Source organism: Bombina bombina, chromosome 10, assembly GCF_027579735.1.
Source record: "Bombina bombina isolate aBomBom1 chromosome 10, aBomBom1.pri, whole genome shotgun sequence".
Classification (NCBI taxonomy): domain Eukaryota; kingdom Metazoa; phylum Chordata; class Amphibia; order Anura; family Bombinatoridae; genus Bombina; species Bombina bombina.
The window spans coordinates 162,890,490-162,909,589 of NC_069508.1; the positions used below are offsets into that span (position 1 = coordinate 162,890,490).

The 19,100-nt window shown below is 36.6% G+C and overlaps 1 protein-coding gene across 2 annotated transcripts in view; it reads right to left on the reverse strand.

The window, feature by feature from the left end:
• SHISAL2A (shisa like 2A) overlaps nucleotides 1–19,100 on the reverse strand; it is a 113,212-nt gene that overhangs the window by 67,045 nt on the left and 27,067 nt on the right. The window contains exon 2 of one of the 2 annotated variants that reach the window (XM_053693999.1): nucleotides 17,766–17,905. In XM_053693999.1, coding sequence (XP_053549974.1) covers nucleotides 17,766–17,905 — 140 coding nt within the window. Of the gene's footprint in view, nucleotides 1–17,765; nucleotides 17,906–19,100 lie in introns of those variants that run through there. The other variant, XR_008399477.1, reaches the window with a different exon arrangement.

Consider the following 19,100-nt stretch of genomic DNA (forward strand, 5'->3'; position numbering starts at 1 on the left):
AATAGGGGTGTTTAGACTCGGGGCTTATGTTAGGGTGTTAGGTGTAAACATCAATGGGATATCTGGCAGCATCGAACATAAGCTTTTGCTGCTTTCAGACCCCATTGATTCCTATGGCATCCGCGGCCTCCAGGGTGGTGGATTGAAAACCAGGTACGCTGGGCCGGAATAGCCACGAGCGTACCAGTTAAATATTTGATAACTTTTAAAAAGTGTCAAATAGTGCTCAATGTGTATTCGGAACATCTTTAATGACGTAAGCATCGATCTGTGTCGGATTGAGACCGGCGGATCGTATGTTACGTCATAGATTTCAGCTTTTTCCGTCTGTAGACTTTGATAACTAGGTCGAATTAAGCTCGCCACAATTACGCTGCGGAATTCCAGTGTATTTGCGGTTGACGGCTTGATAAATATCCCCCTAAAGGTGTTAATTCATTGAGATTATAAAGTTAAAAAAAAACTATTATCGAAATTGTGATTACACAAACTGCTGTAAAGTAACAAAAGGGCACTCGCACAAAGATTTTATTCACTTATCCCTGCTACAGCTGTACATGTCTGTCAACAAGCTGCACATAATTACTGCAGACCTCAAACAGTTCCTAAAGAGATCTGAGATCACAAAATTCCCTTACTGCCATCTCTCTATCCAGCTAAAATATGTCCATCAAATTTAATTGCATTATTCTCCAAGACAAATGTTAATACCAGTGTAACAACTTGTATATGTGTCTCATACTGAACTCCTCACCATTCTACACATCCTTTTTCATGTAGATTGCAGGAGTACAGACTTTGCACATCAAAGGATGCTCGTATCAAATCTGGTCCACTCTTTAAACTATCTAATCTGTTTAAGCATCAGCAGTATCTTCTACATATGATGATTTTTTTTGGGAAAATAAATGAATGTAGAAATTGTCAAAATAACTCAAATGTTCTTTATCAATCTTTAGCAATCCACAACATGCATAGACATTAAAATAATTTTAAGCTCAAAAGACCTGGGTCCTTGCTGTATTAAGCAAATGAACTCATTCAGCTTCAACCAATTCCCTCCTTTATCGCTAAGTCTTTTCTATGCATTAAATCTTTCAAAGCAATTCTTTCTCTGCATGTTACATTACCAGCAACTATGTTAGTAAAACTAATCTCTGAACTATCCCTCAATAGACTTTATGAAATACTGAGAGGGTTCTTAGCAATTCAGAATGTTAATACATCCATCATATGTAAAATGTACTGCTGAAGTAGACTGGTTGGTTTAGAGGTGGAATCAGATTTAATGCTGGTATCTTTTGATGTGAAAATTCTTCATTTCTTGATCTCATATAAAATAGGGATAGAAGGCTGGAGGAGAGATTTGTAAAGTAAAGGAACTCAGTGCTATACGTGCTTGAATAAAGATATTGAAATACTAATCATAAGTCTATAAATGAGGATAATAGGTCCATAGAAGATGAGGTATAAATCACAATGTCTAGAAGTATGGGAAGGTGTATTTCTAAGCTGACATTGGCATTAAGACAAAAGTGAAGACAACAAAGAGGGCACACACACACCAGTATTGGCCAAATTACAAATGGCGCTCTATTTAGCATTTTCGCCCGCGTGCAAACACCACTGGAAGTAAACTTGTAATGCCTGCGGGTTAGCACACATATTACAGGTTGAAAGTAATGCACTAACTTCAGGACTTCGGATATCATGACCACGCTAACACATTTGGCCCATACACTGCAATGGACCACGGTATTAAAAAAAACTAACACTTATCACTTGTGCACTAACCCACCACCGAATTAGACCTATAGCGCTAAACCCAAAGGTAGTTATTCATATTTTACATTCCAATCGGCAAGATTATGAGTTTTGCGTTATTTGTAAAAAAGCAGAGTTATGAGTTATAACGCTGCTTTTTCACTGCCGCTGCTATTGCGAGTCTTGCAGGTACAGCTGTACCGCAAAATTTTTTGGCCTTAACACAAATTAACTTACGCAATTTGCGTAAAGTCTTTTTTCAATGGGACTTCCATAGCGCCGATATTGCAAGCATTTTCTGGGAGGTCAAAAGGTGAGCAGTACAGCCTGTCCCACAAGATTTGTAACGCATTCTAAAGTCAGTAGTTATGAGTTTTACGCTAAAGTGCTAAAAAGTACACTAACAACCATAAACTACCTATTAACCCCTAAACCGAGGCCCTCCCGCATCGCAAACACTATCATAAAATTATTAACCCCTAATCTGCCGCTCCGGACATCGCCGCCACTATAATAAACATATTAACCCCTAAACCGACGCACTCCTGCATCGAAAACACTAGTTAAATATTATTAACCCCTAATCTGCTGTCCCTAACATCGCCGCAACCAAAACTAAATACTTACCTATAAAATAACTAATAGTTACATTGTAGCTAGCTTAGGGTTTATTTTTATTTTACAGCTAAGTTTGTATTTATTTTAACTAGGTAGAATAGTTACTAAATAGTTATTAACTATTTACTTACTACCTAGCTAAAATAAATACAAATTTACCTGTAAAATAAAACCTAACCTGAGTTACACTAACACCTAACCTTACACTAAAATTAAATAAATTACCTAAATTAAATACAATTACCTAAATTACAAAAAAAACCCCACTAAATTACACAAAATAAAAAATGAAAATATCAGATATTTAAACTAATTACATCTAATCTAATAGCCCTATCAAAATAAAAAAAATCCCCCCCAATATAAAAAAACCCTAGCCTACAATAAGCTTCAATCCTATTGGCTGATCCAATCAGCCAATAGGATTGAGCTTGCATTCTATTGGCTGTTCCAATCAGTCAATAGAATGTGAGCTCAATCCTATTGGCTGATTGCATCAGCCAATAGGATTTTTTCACCTTTAATTCTGATTGGCTTATAGAATTCTATCAGCCAATCGGAATTCAAGGGACGCTATCTTGGATGACGTCATTTAAAGGAACCTTCATTTGTCTTTAGTCGTCGGAAGAAGAGGATGCTCCGCCGGATGTCTTGAAGATGGACCCGCTCCACGCCGGATGGATGAAGATAGAAGATGCCGTCTGGATGAAGACTTCTGCCCGTCTGGAGGACCACTTCTCCCGGCTTGGATGAAGACTTCTCCCGGCTTCGCTGAGAACTTCTTGCCGCTTCGCTGAGGACTTCTTCCGGCTTCGTTGAGGATGGATGTCGGCTCTTCGAAACTGTAAGTGGATCTTCAGGGGTTAGTGTGTTTTTAAGGGTTAATTGGGTGGGTTTTAGATTAAACTTTGGGCAATTGAAAAAGAGCTAAATGCCCTTTTAAGGGCAATGCCAATCCAAATGCCCTTTTCAGGGCAATGGGGAGCTTAGGTTTTTTTATTTGGGGGTATGGTTGTGTGGGTGGTGGGTTTTACTGTTGGGGGTGTTTGTATTTTTTTTTTTAAAAGTAAAAGAGCTGATTTCTTTGGGGCAATGCCCAGCAAAAGGCCATTTTAAGGGCTATTGGTAGTTTATTGTAGGCTAGGTTTTTTGTTTTTTTTGGGGGGGGGGGTATTTTGATAGGGCTATTAGATTAGGTGTAATTAGTTTAAATATCTGATAATTTCTTTTTTTATTTTGTGTAATTTAGTGTTTGTTTGTTTTTGTAATTTAGGTAATTGTATTTAATTTAGGTAATTTATTTCATTGTAGTGTAAGGTTAGGTGTTAGTGTAACTCAGGTTAGGTTTTATTTTACAGGTGCATTTGTATTTATTTTAGCTAGGTAGTTAGTAAATAGTTAATAACTATTTAGTAACTATTCTACCTAGTTAAAATAAGTACAAACTTAGCTGTAAAATAATAATAAACCTTAAGCTAGCTACAATGTAACTATTAGTTATATTGTAGCTAGCTTAGGGTTTATTTTATAGGTACTAAGTATATAGTTTTAAATAGGAATTATTTAGTTATTAATAGTAGGCTTTATTTAGATTTATTTTAATTATATTTAAGTTAGGGCGTGTTAGGGTTAGACTTAGGTTTAGGGGTTAATAACTTTAGTATAGTGGCAGCGACGTTGGAAGCGTCAGATTAGGGGTTAATAACAGTAATGCAGGTTGGGGCGATGTTAGGGACAGCAGATTAGGGGTTAATAATATTTAACTAGTGTCTGTGATGCGGGAGTGCGGCAGTTTAGGGGTTAATATGTTTATTATAGTGGCAGCGATATCCGGAGCGGCAGATTAGGGGTTAATAAGTATAATGTAAGTGTCGGCGATGTCGGGCGGCAGATTAGGGGTTAATAAGTGTAAGATTAGGGGTGTTTAGAATCGGGGTTCATGTTAGGGTGTTAGGTGTAAACAAACATTTTGTTTCCCCATAGGAATCAATAGGGCTGCGTTAAGGAACTTTACGCTGCTTTTTTGCAGGTGTTAGGCTTTTTTTCAGCCGGCTCTACCCATTGATGTCTATGGAGAAATCGTGCACAAGCACGTAAAACCAGCTCACCGCTGACTTAAGCAGTGCTGGTATTGGAGTGTGGTATGGAGCACAATTTTGCTCTACGCTCGCTTCTTGCCTGATAACGCCGGGTTTCTGAACACCTGTAATACCAGCGCTGTACGGAAGTGAGCAGTGACAATAACGTGCAAGTTAGCACCGCACCCCTCATAAGGCAAAACTCGTAATCTAGCCAAATGTTCTTCACATAGAAGAAAATATTCTGCTTAATATTTAACCCCTTAAGGACCGGGCACTTCAGACAAAACTTCCCCAAAAGACCAGAGCATTTTTTAGCATTTTTGCCATCACTATATTTAAACAGAAATAGAGCCTTTTTAATACTTACCTATCAAAACTATATATTTATTATAGTATACAACCCAAAGTATTGATCTAGGCCCATTTTGGTATATTTCATGCCACCATTTCACCGCCAAATGCAATCAAATAAAAATAATCGTTAACTTTTTCACAATTTTAATTTTCTCACTGAAATGATTTACAAACAGCTTGCGCAATCATGGCACAAATGGTTGTAAATGCTTCTCTGGGATCCCCTTTGTTCAGAAATAGCAGACATATATGGCTTTGGCATTGCTTTTAGGTCATTAGAAGGCTGATAAATACCCCTGCGCACTACACTTGTATAATGCCCAGCAGTGAAGGGGTTAATTGGGTAGCTTGTAGGGTTCATTTTAGAGTTAGTGTAGAGATCAGCCTCCCACCTGACACACCCCTCCTGATTCCTCCCTGACCCCTCTCAAACAGCTCTCTTCCCTCCCCCACCCCCAAAGGTCACCCCCATCTTAAGTACTGGCAGAAAGTCTTGTTTTTTTTTAATTTTATATTTTCTGCAGGGTAGTATCCCCCTTACATTCCAACCTCCCTGACCCCTCACAAACAGCTCTCTAAGCCTCCCCCTCTACCTATTAGCGGCCATCTTAGGTCCTGGCAGCTGTCTGCCATTACCCAGTTTGCAGCAAAATAGGCAATTTAATTTTTTTTTATATATAATACTCGTTTTTCTGTAGTGTATCTGCCCCCCCCCTCAATACCCAAACCCCTCTCCCAGATCCCTTTTTTCCAAATTACCCCACATATGATCCCCTCATTGCTCCTCCTCCCTCCTTCCCCCTCAACCACTCCCGCCCTCCTCCCGCTATCTCCAGCGATGGGCCACCAACCCACCTCCCTTCTTACGCTCACCCACCAACGATCGGTCCCACCGCTATCCGATGAAGAGAGGTCCACAGAGTGGCCCTCTCTGCTTTGGTAAATCTGTAACTCTATTTCTGCAGTGCCCCACTTGTGGGGCATACAGAAATAGCGCAATCTCGCAAGTTTGAGTGAGATCGCGGCAGAGAGAAGCCCAGAACTGCAGCGACGTAAGGGTATAATGACCACAGGGTACGGCGCTGGTCGCTAAGGGGTTAAAAAATAAATAAATAAAAAATATATATATATTTATATATTAATATATACAGGTATAGATATATACATATATATATATATATATATATATATATATATTTAAAAATACAAAGAACATTTTATAATATTTGAAGAACACTGGAATGTAAAATATTTACAGTACATCCACAGTAAAACACATTTGAAAATATTAAAATTGAATTAAAATGATTTTTCATGTTTTAAGGTATTGAGTGGAAATGGCTACATAATGTGTATATATATATATATATATATATATATATATATATATATACAAACATGTGTATATGTGTTTATATGTGTATATATGTATGTATATACATATATAAATACATAAATACACATATATACACAAATATATTAACATATATATATACTGCATATATAAAAGCATACACATATTTAGACATATATGTATACAATATAGCCCTTTCCAGTCAAATACCTTTTAACTCTTATAAAACATTTGTATAAATATTTATATAAATATTTTTTTTATCAGATAGTGTATATATAAGTGTAACAGTTTAATTTAATGTATTTATGTTGTGTTTGGTGTATTTTTTTTATAACACTTAGGTCGCCATTTATAAACTGCTGGATGGACAATGTTCATTCATGCAAACCTGTTTGCCTGGTATAGCAGAATGTGGGCAGCATATTACATAAATGGGGGGCCTTTATCTTTAAACAAGGTCTTCAGTTGTTCAGTTCAAATTTAGTTGAACATGTTTACTTTCAAATTTGCGCACAAGTTAGCACGGTTGCGATATTACATATTGCCATTTGTAATCTGGCCTGATTTTATCTTAAAGGGACATAGTACTCAAAATGAAATTTTCATGATTCATATATAATACAGAATTTGAAAAAGCTGCTTTCCATGAGAGTATACTAAGGTAGGTTTAGGAGCGTGCATGTATCTTGGTCACTATATAGCAGTGGTGTTGCAATAATGTTTGTAACTATAGGGTCATTCCAATCTTTGTGATCCTATATGTGGGCCTTTTTTTTGGCTCCCAATCCGTATTTTTCACGTTCTGAGAGATCTCCAAGCTTTAACATCATTTCCATTTTTGGAAAAGTTCTTATCAGATCTGAGCAAGGAAATTCACTCATACAATGCATGCACAGCAATGGGTTTGGCAATCACAATACTCCCGACCATGGGTTTTGCAATTTATTTCGGCAACAAAACAGACACATCAAACTTAATACACAAAGGGTGCAAAACATGTTTGTCAGAAGAGGATTTGGAATAATTACATTGTCTTGCAAACAGATTATATAAAAATACTATTGTATTATGTTATGTGGCTTTTGTGTTGTATCTTATAGACAAAAAAAATCTGTTTCTATCTAGTTTAGCTAAATATGTAAAGGATTAATGGTCTAATTATTCTGTAGCTTAAGTACAGGTGGAATATACACCCCCTTATATCCCTGAATGGTGGTTATAGACTTTGTTATTACAGCACTATATTACAGCTGATATTTAATAACCTTGACTTTGTGGCCGACTTTGGCACTGTGCTTGGTGATCAAAAACATGCACTTTATAATTACACATTAACCGGGGCTGCTTGGCCACTCCACTTGGCTATATATAGGTGTGCCTGGAGTTTGGCAGTAGTTACTTATGACCCCTAAGCACACTTCTTTCCAGAACTGCTCTTCATACAGAACTACCTGATGACGGAGTGAGGGCCTAGTGCACAAGAAAGATCGTTTTACTCCTGTCGGACTTATGTGTGCAAGCCCAACAAGAGTAAACTAATTATTCAGGTGCACTAACCTGACATGAGTTATCGTAAAGGAATATTCCAGCCAAAATTGGAATCCACATGGGTACATTTCAGTTTTGAATAGAAACATTTTTGTAATATACATGTATTAAAAAAAATGCTTCTAAAAAAAGATATAGCTGTTTCAATTGTGTATTTAAATATGTACTGTGCACCAACATTTTAAACACAGCACTTGTACCATCTGGTAATAACTCACGGCTAGATTACATATTTTGTGTTATGGCTGGCTCGGTAATAACTTGCAAGTTATTTCCACCGTTCACCTTTAATAGCGCTGCTATTACAGGTTTTCCAAAAACCTGTGTTAGTGGGCAATATGGTTGCATTGAGCTCCATACCGCACACAAATACCAGCGCTACTTTAAGCTGGTTTTACGTGCTCGTGCACGATTTCCCCATAGACATCAATGGGGAGAGCCGGCTAAAAAAAAGCCTAACACCTGCAATAAAGGAGCGTAAAGCACCGTAACGCAGCCCCATTGATTCCTATGGGAAAAGAAAATGTATGTTTAAACCTAACACCCTAACATAAACCCTGTGTCTAAACACCTCTAATCTGCCGCCCCCGACATCGCTGACACCGAAATAAAGTTATTAATCCCTAATCTGCCACCCCTGACATCGCCGTCACCTACCTACACTTATTAACCCCTAATCTGCCGTCCCTAACATCACCGCCACCTACATTACAATTATTAACCCCTAATCTGCTGCCCCCAATGTCGTCGCCACCACTATACTAAAGTTATTAACCCCTAAACCTCTGACCTCCCACATCACTAACACTAAATAAATATATTAACCCCTAACCCTAAGTCTAAACCTAACCCTAACACCCCTAACTTTAATATAATTAAAATAAATCTAAATAAAACTTACTATTATTACCTAACTAATTCCTGTTTAAAACTAAATACTTACCTATAAAATAAACCCTAAGCTAGCTACAGTATAACATATAGTTACATTGTAGCTAGCTTAGGTTTTATTTTTATTTCACAGCTAAGTTTGTATTTATTTTAACTAGGTAGACTAGTTAGTAAATAGTTATTAACTATTTACTATCTAGTTAAAATAAATACAAATTTACCTGTAAAATAAAACCTAACCTGAGTTACACTAACACCTAACGTTACACTAAAATTAAATCAATTACATTAATTAAATACAATTAACTAAATTACAAACAAAAAATAAACACTAAATTACACAAAATAAAAAAGAAATGATCAAATATTTAAACTAACTACACCTAATCTAATCGTCCTATCAAAATAAAAAAGCCCTCCCAAAACAAAAAAAACTCCTAGCCTAAACTAAACTGCCAATAGCCCATAAAAGGGCCTTTTGCGGGGCATTGCCCCAAAGAAATAAGCTCTTTTACCTATAAAAAAAAACACAACCACCCACACAACCAAGAACCCCAAATAAAATCCTATCTAAAAAAACCTAAGCTAGGTTTTGCCATGAAAAGGGCATTTGGATGGCATTGCCCTTAAAAGGGCATTTAGCTCTTTTTCGGTGCCCAAACCCCTAATCTAAAAATAAAACCCACCCAATAAACCCTTAATAAAACCTAACACTAACCCCCGAAGATCCACTTACAATCGGAATTAAAGGGTGAAAATCCTATTGGTTGATGCAATCAGCCAATAGGATTGAGCTTTAATCCTATTGTCTGATCCAATCAGCCAATAGGATTGAGCTCGCATTCTATTGGATGATTGTATTATTTTTTTACAGGTAAAAGAGTTGATCTCTTTGGGGCAATGCCCCGCAAAAGGCCCTTTTAAGGGCTATTGGCAGTTTAGTTTAGGCTAGGAGTTTTTTTATTTTGGGGGGGCTTTTTTTATTTTGATAGGGCTATTAGATTAGGTGTAATTAGTTTAAATATTGGATCATTTCTTTTTTATTTTGTGTAATTTAGTGTTTATTTTTTTTGTAATTTAGTTAATTGTATTTAATTAATGTAATTGATTTAATTTTATTGTAATCTTAGTGTAACTCAGGTTAGGTTTTATTTTACAGGTAAATTTGTATTTATTTTAACCAGATAATAAATAGTTAATAACTATTTACTAACTAGTCTACCTAGTTAAAATAAATAAAAACTTAACTGTGAAATTAAAATAAAACCTAAGATAGCTACAGTGTAACTATTAGTTATATTGTAGCTAGCTTAGGGTTTATTTTATAGGTAAGTATTTAGTTTTAAATAGGAATTATTTAGTTAATGATAGTAATTTGTATTTAGGTTTATTTTAATTATATTAAAGTTAGGGGTGTTAGGGTTAGACTTAGGGTTAGGTTTAGTGGTTAATAACTTTAGTATAGTGGCGGCGGTGACGTTGGGGGCGGCAGATTAGGGGTTAATAATATTTAACTAGTGTTTGCGATGCAGGAGTGCGGCGGTTTATGGGTTATTATGTTTATTATAGTGGTGGCGATGTCCGGAGCGGCAGATTAGGGGTTCATATTTTTATTATAGTTTTTGCGATGCGGGAGGGCCTCGGTTTAGGGGTTAATATGTAGTTTATGGGTGTTAGTGTACTTTGTAACACTTTAGTTATGAGTTTTATGCTACAGCTTTGTAGCGCAAAACCCATAACTACTGATTTTAGATGGCAGTACGAATCTTTTCGGTATAGGCTGTACCGCTCACTTTTTGGCCTCCCAGGCAAAACTCGTAATACCAGCACTATGGAAGTCCCATTAAAAAAGGACTTTTTGAAAGGTGCGGTAGTTACGTTGCATTATGGCCAAAAAAGTGTGCGGTACAGCTATACCTACAAGACAGCGGTAGTGGAAAAACAGCGTTATGAGCCATAACCCAAAACTCATAATCTAGCCGTTAATTTGTTAATTGCTGACATGATACAAGCCCCACTGGCACTCTGAACAGCTACAGTATTTAAAATGCTGGTGCACTGAGAATATCTCACTATGCTTCAAATGCACGTGCAGAGAAAAATGACACTAAAACAATGATAACTTTTACTAGAAACATTTTTGCCAATACATTTATTTTGCAAATATACTTCTATTAAAAGATGTAATTCATCTATGTGCAGTTAAATTTTGACCGGAATGTCCCTTTAAGGTGCATAATGCATTTATTAAATCTTAAAAAACATATATATATATATATTAATAATTAATGTAAATAATTAATATAGATGTACTAAACTATAATAATTATTAATAATATATTTAACAATATTTCATATTTAATATTTCAATAACGTGCCTTAAAAGTGAATGTAAATCATCAATTAGTGCCTGTTTTTTTGTTTTTTTTTTTAAACCTGGGCACTAATTGATGAAAGTTTACATTCACTTTAAGATAACTAATTCTGCATGTGCACTAACCTGACAACACTTTAGATGTAAAGAGATAAACCCGAAGTGCGTTATGCCAATTTTACATTCCTATGTTCTTTAAAGAGAATTTTTTTAAATTTGTATTATATATATATATATATATATGATAATGTTAATGTAAAATATATATATCTATACCTATATATCTATATGAATATATATATATATATATATATATATATATATGTATATATATATATATATATATATACATATATATTTATATATATATATATATATATATATATATATATATATATATATAGGTATATATAGATATATAGAGAAATATGTATTTAAAATAAAAATAACATTTTCCTGTATGTGAAGAACATTGGAATGTTAAATATTTACAGTACATACACAGTAAAACACATTAAATATTATTATATAAGTACTAGTTAGACACACATTTATATATATATATATATATATATATATATATATATATGTGTGTGTGTGTGTTATAGCCCTTTATTGTCAAATACATTGTTATATACCATACACCTTTGAACCATTATAAAAAAATATATATTCATGCAAATAATGTTTAAATCAGTGTAATAGTATATTTTAATGTATTTATGTTGCGTTTGGTACAACTTTTATTTTACCCCTAACCCTTTACGAAAGCTCTTCAGTCACGTTAACCCGACACGCATTAAATTAGATTGCACTCAAGTGAACACATTTACTTTTAACTTTTAACGCGAGCGAAAATTTAACACGCCCGTGATATTCTAATATCACTAACGCGCAAATGTTAGCACGACACTTGTAATCTAGCACATTGTCTATACAAAGCTTTAGCAGTGCGGATCAATTTTGTTACCTGCATTATTGTTTCACTTTACTTTTTTATTCTGAGCAACAAGCCACAGCTACAAATGGTTACTATAATAACACTTTTTCATGTCACGGATTGATACATTATTTTGAACAATATAACTGTATTTTCTTCAAAGTTTATATTGTGTGTGTGGAGTGCTTAAAGTTATGGTAAATCCTAGCGTTTGTGAAACGCTAGGCTTTACCATTGGCACAAATTAAGGGGACTTTCCTGCATGGCTATTGGCTAAGAGGTGGAAACGTCACCTCTCAGCCAAATAGCGTTCTGCCGGAGCAGCTCAGTGCGGTGAACGCTGCAAACAAATAAAGTAGCTTTCAGTATGAAGTAAATCACTGTCTGTACAGTGAGAGTGAGGTTTGTAAATTGCTGTCTGTAGAGTGAGAATGAGGTTTGTAAATCGCAGTCTGTACAGTGAGAGTGAGGTTTGTAAATCGCTGTCTGTACAGTGAGAATGAGGTTTGTAAATCACAGTCTGTACAGTGAGAGTGAGGTTTGTAAATCACAGTCTGTACAGTGAGAGTGAGGTTTGTAAATCACAGTCTGTACAGTGAGAGTGAGGTTTATAAATCGCTGTCTGTACAGTGAGAATGAGGTTTGTAAATCACAGTCTGTACAGTGAGAGTGAGGTTTGTAAATCACAGTCTGTACAGTGAGAGTGAGGTTTGTAAATCACGGTCTGTACAGTGAGAGTGAGGTTTGTAAATCACAGTCTGTACAGTGAGAGTAAGGTTTGTAAATCACAGTCTGTACAGTGAAAGTGAGGTCTGTAAATCACAGTCTGTACAGTGAAAGTGAGGTTGGTAAATCACAGTCTGTACAGTGAGAGTGAGGTTTGTAAATCACAGTCTGTACAGTGAGAGTGAGGTTTGTAAATCACAGTCTGTACAGTGAGAATGAGGTTTGTAAATCACAGTCTGTACAGTGAGAGTGAGGTTTGTAAATCACAGTCTGTAGAGTGAGAGTGAGGTTTGTAAATTGCTGTCTGTACAGTGAGAGTGAGGTTTGTAAATTGCTGTCTGTAGAGTGAGAATGAGGTTTGTAAATCATAGTCTGTACAGTGAGAGTGAGGTTTGTAAATTACGGTCTGCACAATGAGAGTGAAGTTTGTAAATCACAGTCTGTACAGTGAGAGTGAGGTTTGTAAATCACGGTATGTACAGTGAGAGTGAGGATTGTAAATCACAATCTGTACAGTGAGAGTGAGGTTAGTAAATCACAGTCTGTACAGTGAGAGTGAGGTTTGTAAATCACAGTCTGTACAGTGAGAGTGAGGTTTGTAAATCACAGTCTGTACAGTGAGAGTGAGGTTTGGCTATCACGTTCTGTACAGTGAGAGTGAGGTTTGTAAATCACAGTCTGTACAGTGAGAGTGAGGTTTGTAAATCACATTCTGTACAGTGAGAGTGAGGTTTGTAAATCACAGTCTATACAGTGAGAGTGACGTTAGTAAATCACGGTTTGTACAGTGAGAATGAGATTTGTAAATCACAGTCTGTACAGTGAGAGTGAGGTTAGTAAATCACAGTCTGTACAGTGAGAGTGAGGTTAGTAAATCACAATCTGTACAGTTAGTGACGTTTGTAAATCACAGTCTGTACAGTGAGAGTGAGGTTTGTAAATCACAATCTGTGCAGTGAGAGTGTGGTTTGTCAATCACGATCTGTACAGTGAGAGTGAGGTTTGTAAATCACGGTCTGTACAGTGAGAGTGAGGTTTGTAAATCACGGTCTGTACAGTGAGAGTGAGGTTTGTAAATCACAGTCTGTATAGTTAGAGTGAGGTTTGTAAATCACAATCTGTACAGTGAGAGTGAGGTTAGTAAATCACAATCTGTACAGTGAGTGACGTTTGTAAATCACAGTCTGTACAGTGAGAGTGAGGTTTGTAAATCACAATCTGTACAGTGAGAGTGTGGTTTGTCAATCACGATCTGTACAGTGAGAGTGAGGTTTGTAAATCACGGTCTGTACAGTGAGAGTGAGGTCTGTAAATCATAGTCTGTACAGTGAGAGTGAGGTTAGTAAATCACAGTCTCTACAGTGAGAGTGATGTTTGGAAACTGCGGTTTGTACAGTGAGAGTGAGGTTTGGAAACTGTGGTTTGTACAGTGAGAATGAGGTTTGGAAACTGCGGTTTGTACAGTGAGAGTGAGGTTTGGAAACTGTGGTTTGTACAGTGAGAGTGAGGTTTGGAAACTGCGGTTTGTACAGTGAGAGTGAGGTTTGGAAACTGCGGTTTGCACAGTGAGAGTGAGGTTTGGAAACTGTGGTTTGTACAGTGAGAGTGAGGTTTGGAAACTGCGGTTTGTACAGTGAGAGTGAGGTTTGGAAACTGTGGTTTGTACAGTGAGAGTGAGGTTTGGAAACTGCGGTTTGTACAGTGAGAGTGAGGTTTGGAAACTGTGGGTTGTACAGTGAGAATGAGGTTTGGAAATCGCTCAATGGGTTTTTAAAATTACAGTTTGAGAACTATTAAAATCTCTTGCACTATGTTTCTTGATTTTAGATACAAATCTCTCCAAAATGAAAATAAATTAAAAAAAATAAATTAATAAATAAAATACTTATTAAAAGCATAAAATACTTAAAAAACATAATTGACCAATCACACCCAGTATACCTATCAGGTACATATACAAATAGCATTGATATTGTTTTACATTTATCATAAAGATCGCTCTATGCAAGCTTGGCTGTGATCACTCAGTATGAGTCATTTTATGATAAGAATAAATTGAAAGATCTGTTTGTTTTTCTGTCTACATTATCTTAATCATGGAAATGATTCCATGTCTCCATGAAACACTATATTTTCCTGCAACACCAGTTATTAGAATGGAATTGATTGTTTTTAGATTGGATAATCCTCAAAAGCTCCCCTCTTAGTTCAGCTGTTATGGCTTTGTAGTTCAATAAAAATGATTATTTGACCAATGCCAGCATACAAAGGGTTTACAGTGATAATATGTGTGCATTAAGCAATCAATAAAATCTCTCCTCTGGTTCAGAAGGAGTTAATAATAAGTTGTTTTATAACAATAACATTCTCAGTGCTGTCATGGAAATAACTGCAGCTCTAAGCTGGCCTTGTCTTGTTGCCTCTGCTAATAGCAATCACACAGGTTGCTTTGTGTACAAATGGTACAGAAATAATCTGGATACCCACTGATGTTTGATTACAGAGATGTCATACACAGACAGAGCACACAGCCTTCAGAACTGCCGGCTCCGGCACCTGATCCATTATCACGAGGTCTGATCTAGGACATCAGCCAAAGACTGGTGTTAGCTTGTAGCCACACATTAAAGCTCGGCATTGGTCACTCTGCCAAGAGCCCTAAACACAAGGGACATGTAATGCGCTGCACAAGTGACAAATCCTAATTTTGCCTAAATTCCACCCCATTGCCACCCAGATCAGAATTCATGTGCAACTCAAAACGCGTAGTTATGGGTCAAAGCCTAATTATTTCAAAGCTAACAATATTGTCTTGTTTCTATTTCACTTTAAAGGGATATAAAATTCAAAATTTTTCTTTCACGATTCAAACAGAGGATGGAATTTCAAACAACTTTCCACTTTAGTTCTATTATCTAATTTGCTTTGTTCACTTGATATCCTTTGTTGAAAAACATACATAGGTAGGCCCAGGAGCAGCAAAGCACTACTGGGAGCTAGCTTCTGATTGGTGGCTGCACATATATACCTCTTGTCATTGGTTCACTAGATGTGTTCAGCTAGCTCCCATTCGTGCATTACTTCAACTAAGGATACCGAGAGAATGAAACTAATTAGATAATAGAAGTAAACTGGAAAGTTGTTTAAAGTTGTAGGGTCTACCTAAATCATGAAAGGAACATTTTGGGTTTCATGTCCCTTTAACTGTTTTCAATTCCTCTTTTTACAGATATTAGCATGACCTGTTGTAATTTGAACATTCCCTGTATCATTGTAAAGGTCTACCATTTTTGGGTGAGCTTTTTTAATGAGATATAATCACTTTGTAGCATGTTGCAGGGTCACCATACTTGATGGAGGCTATTCAGCCTCTCTGAGAGGGAGTGGACCAAGCACAATTCTTAGAAGTATTTTAAAGCAAAGGCAGCAAAATAAATAGTAACTGTATATTGTACAGTTGTTTTCCTTAAAGGGCCATAATACCCAAATGTTTAAACACTTGAAAGTGATGCAGCATAGCTGTAAAAAAGCTGATTAGAAAATATCTCCTGAACATCTCTATGTAAAAAAGAAAGATATTTTACGTCAAAAGTTCCTCAGTAGCCACCTCCCATTGTAAAGGATTTCTAAGCAGCATATTAGTGTGTCTGTCCTAGGACAGCTTAGGGGATGAGCCTCGTGAACTCTCATATTATTTCACCAATCAGGTAAAGGAAGCTTACTATGAAATCTCATGAGAGTTAAGTCAAATCTCATGAGATCACAGTAAGAGTTCATGACCTCAGCACTGCTGATGCTGATTGGCTGCAGTTCATTTCTTCATTTTTTTAAATTTTTTACCTGCAGCTGGGAGCAGCTGAGTATAACTTTTTACACAGAACTTACTCTGCTGAGCTGAGGAGATTGTGAGGTAAAATATCTTCCTTTTTTACATAGAGATGCTCAGGTGATATTTTCCTGTCAGCTTTTTACAGTTATACTGCATCAGTTCCAAGTGATTTAGCATATGAGTATTATGTCCCTTTAATTAAATATTTAACTTTGAGAGTAAGAGGCCGATTTATCAAGCTCCGTATGGAGCTTGATGCCCCTTGTCTAAAGACCCCTGCTCCATAACTTGACCACCTGCTCTGAGGTCACGGACAGAAATCAACCCGATCGAATACGATCGGGTTGATTGACACCCCCTGCTAGCGGCCGATTGGCCGTGAATCTGCAAGGGGCAGCATTGCACCAGGAGTTCACAAGAACTGCTGGTGCAATGATAAATGCTGACAGTGTATGCTGTCGGCATTTATTGATGTCCGATGTCTTTAACAAGAAGCTGGAAACTTTCATTTTTTTGAAAAAGTTTGTTAAGAAATGTGCTTCACCCACAACAACATTTTAGCTGTTTGATTGTCTTTGTAATCTATATAAAACCTAATATATTATACAGAGACCTAAGCACTAAACATTTATATCATATATATATAGTATAGCTCGTCTGTAAATGTGACATTGTAATTATTGTTTGGTTATCAATCAATAAATATCATTTATGATCAAGGCAGTTAACCCATTATTTACCAGAGAAGCCAGTGATACGTTGTGTAGCCTTGTCAAATCGATCTGATATAGAGGTCTCCATTTTAAACTCATTACACAATAAAGCACCTGATTAAAGATCCAAAATGGAGACCTGATTGCAGTTTTTAAATAAGCAGTAAAATAAGTTGTAATATTCATTGTTTCCCATAAAATGCTATCAACACCTAGGTAAGTGATTGTCGGTGTGCTCTCAAAACCTAGGTATGTGTCTCTGTGTGTCATCCTTCATAACTTAATTATTTGCCTCTGCTGTGCACAGAGACCAAGGTAAGTGGCTCTGTATGTTGTCACTCATGATCTAGGCATGTGCCTATGAGTGTGGTCACTCCCCTAGGTAAGGGCCTGTAGGTGTGGTTACTCATAACCTAGGTAGGTATCTCTGGGTGTGATATATCAGGTTATGGAGTATGTTCTGTCTAGGCTTGGATATGTGGTTCTCTGTCTATTCTTGTAATGAGTGTTGTCTTATCTGTTTATAGAGATCTGTGCATTGGCCTGGCACATGAGAAACCCACTACTTACCTGCTGTCTGTAGACTCAGCCCTGTGTCCAGTTTGTGATGAGGTTTGTTGCTGATGAAGAGATAGCAGAGAACACACACAGTGATGACAAAGGCCAGAAGTACTACAGCTGCAATAGATAAACCGACCAGAGCGCCAACACTGCAAAAACAGACACAAAGAGTTTGTTAGTTTACTGTGCTGGAACAGAAAGCCATGAATACACAGCAATATACACAAAGCCATGAACACACAGCAATATACACAAAGCCATAAAAACACAGCAATATACACAAAGCCATAAACACACAGCAATATACACAAAGCCATAAACACACAGCAATATACACAAAGCCATAAATACACAGCAATATACACAAAGCCATAAACACACAGCAATATACACAAAGCCATAAACACACAGCAGTATACACAAAGCCATGAGCACCCGACAATATATGCAAAGCCATAAACACACAGCAATATACACAAAGCCATAAATACACAGTAATATACACAAAGCCATGAACACACAGCAATATACACAAAGCCATAAACACACAGCAATATTCACAAAGCCATAAACACACAGCAATTTACACAAAGCTATAAACACACAGTAATATACACAAAGCTATAAACACACAGCAATATACACAAAGCCATGAACACACAACAATATACACAAACCCATAAACACACATCAATATACACAAAGCCATGAACACACAGCAATATACACAAAGCCATGAACACACAGCAATATACACAAAGCCATAAACACACAGCAATATACACAAAGCCATGAGCACCCGACAATATATGCAAAGCCATAAACACACAGCAATATACACAAAGCCATAAACACACAGCAATATACACAAAGCCATAAACACACAGCAATATACACAAAGCCATAAATACACAGCAATATACACAAAGCCATAAACACACAGCAATATACACAAAGCCATAAACACACAGCAATATACACAAAGCCATAAACACACAGCAATATACACAAAGCCATAAATACACAGTAATATACACAAAGCCATGAACACACAGCAATATACACAAAGCCATAAACACACAGCAATATACACAAAGCTATAAACACACAGTAATATACACAAAGTTATAAACACACAGTAATATACACAAAGCTATAAACACACAGGGGTCTATTTATCAAGCCCCAAACGGAACTTGATGCCCCGTGTTTCTGGCGAGTCTTCAGGCTCATTAGAAAAACAAGTTATGAAGCAGCTGTCTAAAGACCGCTGCTCCATAACCTGTCCGCCTGCTCTGAGGCAGCGGACAGACATCGCCGGAAATCAACCCGATCCAACCCGAA